The sequence below is a fragment of the Microtus ochrogaster genome, chromosome 18, assembly GCF_000317375.1.
Source record: "Microtus ochrogaster isolate Prairie Vole_2 chromosome 18, MicOch1.0, whole genome shotgun sequence".
In the NCBI taxonomy this organism is placed as follows: domain Eukaryota; kingdom Metazoa; phylum Chordata; class Mammalia; order Rodentia; family Cricetidae; genus Microtus; species Microtus ochrogaster.
The window spans coordinates 2,776,210-2,779,341 of record NC_022020.1 but is presented as its reverse complement, the minus strand read 5'-3'; the positions used below and the strand labels follow the sequence as shown (position 1 = coordinate 2,779,341).

Sequence of the window (3,132 nt, the reverse complement as noted above, 5' to 3'; positions counted from 1 at the left end):
TGACAAGGAAGCTCAGCCCAGTAATACTGTTCCCCTGACAAGGAAGCTCAGCCCAGTAATACTGTTCCCCTGACAAGGAAGCTCAGCCCAGTAATTAATACTGTTCCCCTGACAAGGCCTCGCCTCCTAATTTCTTTCAGATAGTGCCATTTCCTGGTGACCCATTCAAATTTGTGAGCCTATGGGGGTCATTCTCATTCAAACCAGCACACTGTGTGAATCCTTTAATGGGTGCTAAGTAAGGCTGTTTAAGTTATACAGTTATCCCTTAGGATCTTTTCAGTAGCACAGAATCACCAGTGATACTGTTTTTTTCTATTGCTGTGATAAAAACCATGACCAAGGCTATTCTAGAAGGAAGGGTTTATGTAAGCTTACAGTTCCAGAGGGATAAGTGGATAAGTGGATAGTGGGTAAGTGTGTCAGCAGGTAGGCGTGGTGGTCAAACAGCTAAGAGCTGAGAGTTCACATATCAGACCATGAGTCTGAAGCAGAGAAATGGGGAGAGTCTTTTGAAACCTCAGAACCTTCCTTGCCTCCCTAGTCACTGAAGACCAAGTAGTCAAATGTCCAGACTATGAGGGGCATCTCATGCAAACCACCATGCCATCTTTTTATTCTTTCTACTGGCAATACCTTTCCTTCCCCAATCCCTTTGTGTCTGTGTCTGTGTGTAACTTCTCGAAGTACAACAAAGTGCACCTAGATTTGTCTGCATCTTTTTTCTGTCTTACAGCACTGTGGCCAGTCCTCATAACTAGATTTCCAAAATAAGGCATTCATTCCATAGATTTTAATATCTTGTATTTTTACTCAGTTAAAAATACTTTTGCAGGGGCTGGAGAGATGGCTCAGATGTTAAGAGCACACTGACTGCTCTTCCAGAGGTCCTGAGTTCAATTCCCAGCAACCACGTGGTGGCTCACAGCCATCTGTAATGAGATCTGGTGCCTTCTTCTGGCCAGCAAGCATACAGACAGACAAAACACTGTATATATAATAAATAAATAAATAAATCTTTAAAAAAAAATACTTTTGCAGTGGCACACGCCTTTAATCTTGGGAGGCAGAGGCAGGCAGAGGCAGGCGGATCTCTGAGTTCAAGGCCAGCCTGGTCTACAGAGCGAATTCCAGGACAGCCAGGTCTATACAGAGTGACACTGTCTCAAAAAAATTAAAATTAAAAAAAAAAACCCAAACCAAGAAACTTTGCAACCTTTGACCTCTTGGCTATTTTTAAATGTATTCTAAAGTTTCCATAAACAAAGTATTTTCTAGGTATTTTTTCTGTTGCTGATTGTTACTTTCGTTTCTCTGTAATTTCACACTATGACTTGAATCCTTTGAAATCCGATCTGGGTAAACTCTCATTTCAGTTGAAGAGTGGTCTGTTGATAGCATCTTGGTGACTCTTAGTCACTGGCTATTGAGGACGGTGTTGTGATCATCATGCTCTCAGCTTTCTTAAGTAGGATTTGAGCTCTCTGACTATACTTAGGGTATTTGCCTTTTTCTTTCAGTTCATACTTTGGGTTTTGAAGCTCCATTGATTGATTTGTTTGTAAATAGTTAACAGTGACTTCCTCTTTGTTAGTCTTACTTTTTATTGTGGAGTGACCCTCTTTCCAGTAAACTGACTCCTTGTTCACCAGACTGCGGAGAGACTTCTAAATTGTTAACCACGCACGTAGTACACACATGTCTTATTGTTATTAAAAGCTCTAACATTCTCATTACGCAGGGTCCTTGGAGGCTTTTGTGGAGACACATAGATAATACATTAAAATAGAGCCACAGAAACACCATACTATTTTTGATGTGTTGTTTTGGTTTGTTTCGGCTTCCATGTTGTTACTGTCTAATCTCTGTCCTGCAGGCAGCTCAGAAGGAACATGCAGTTATCATTCTTTGGAGCACAGCGTCTTGGAAACAAGTGCAGAGTCTTGCTTACCACACGCTGACTGTCACGCAGATGGCCTTCTCACCTGATGACAAGTTCTTACTGGCTGTTTCCAGAGATCGAACCTGGTCATTGTGGAAGAGGCAGGATGTGGCTTCACCTGAGTTCGGTAAAACAGCCTGTGTGGCAAGGGTTATCACTAAGGCTGTCACGTCCATTTTGTCCACATTTAGCAGCTGTGAGATCAACAGAAAGGTAACAGGGCGGAGACAGTCTCCTAACTGGGAGGGCTCAATGCTCTTGGACAACTGGGGAGCACTCGGCTTTCCTTGTCAGATTCTATTTACACCTTTTATAATTTATTTGTGTGTGTGTATGTGAGGTGGGGGGCAGACAGACCATTCCTCATGATAATGTGAAAGTGATAGGCCCAAGGTACAGACTGTATTGCAGATTTTGAATCTAGATCTTCTGAGCATGTGATGTAGTGTGGACCCACAGCTGTCGTGATGAAAGCCACTACTCCACAGCCGCCTTGTGTGAGCTGTGATGTGCAGTGGACTAATGTATTAGATGCATTTTTGACTTAACAGTATTTTCATTCATGATTGATTGTCAAGGTGCAAAGCCACTGTAAGTCCAGCGCATTTGTTTTTCTTTGACATCACTAGTGATTTCCTAACTTGCAGCACTTCATTTTAAAAATTGAACTGCTGGACCACTGAGATGGCTCAGCAGGTAAAGGCACCAAGCCTGAGGACCAAGTTCAGTCACTGGAATGAACATGTGGAAGAGAGAGCCGAGCACTACAAGCTGTTCTGACATGCACTCGTGTATGCTTGTACATACATGACTATATACACCCACTAAATAAATAACAAATGTTAAAAAGAAGCACAAAAAATGTTCAAGTGCTGTAGGCGATGCAGGTGTTAATTTGTTATATCATCTTGGATTATGAATTGATAAATTTATTCTCTTCATAAGCAGTTACATATTCCATATAAAGTGTTGTATGGAGGGGCCGCGTTTTCGTCCCGGCCGCCCAGCTTGAAATAATCACACAGAAACTGTATTAATTAAATTACTGCTTGGCCCATTAGCTTTAGCCTCTTATTGGCTAGCTCTCACATCTTGATTTAACCCATTTTTATTAATCTGTATATCGCCACATGGCAGTGGTTTACCAGGAAAGATTCTAACCAGTGACCTTCTCAGGCGGAGGATCCATG

The 3,132-nt window shown here is 42.0% G+C and overlaps 1 protein-coding gene across 1 annotated transcript in view; it reads left to right on the top strand.

The window, feature by feature from the left end:
• Positions 1–3,132, top strand: part of Elp2 (elongator acetyltransferase complex subunit 2) — a 41,506-nt gene that overhangs the window by 31,684 nt on the left and 6,690 nt on the right. The window contains exon 18 of the mRNA XM_005355733.3: positions 1,877–2,069. Within this exon, the coding sequence (XP_005355790.1) occupies positions 1,877–2,069 (193 nt within the window). The remainder of the gene's footprint in view (positions 1–1,876; positions 2,070–3,132) is intronic.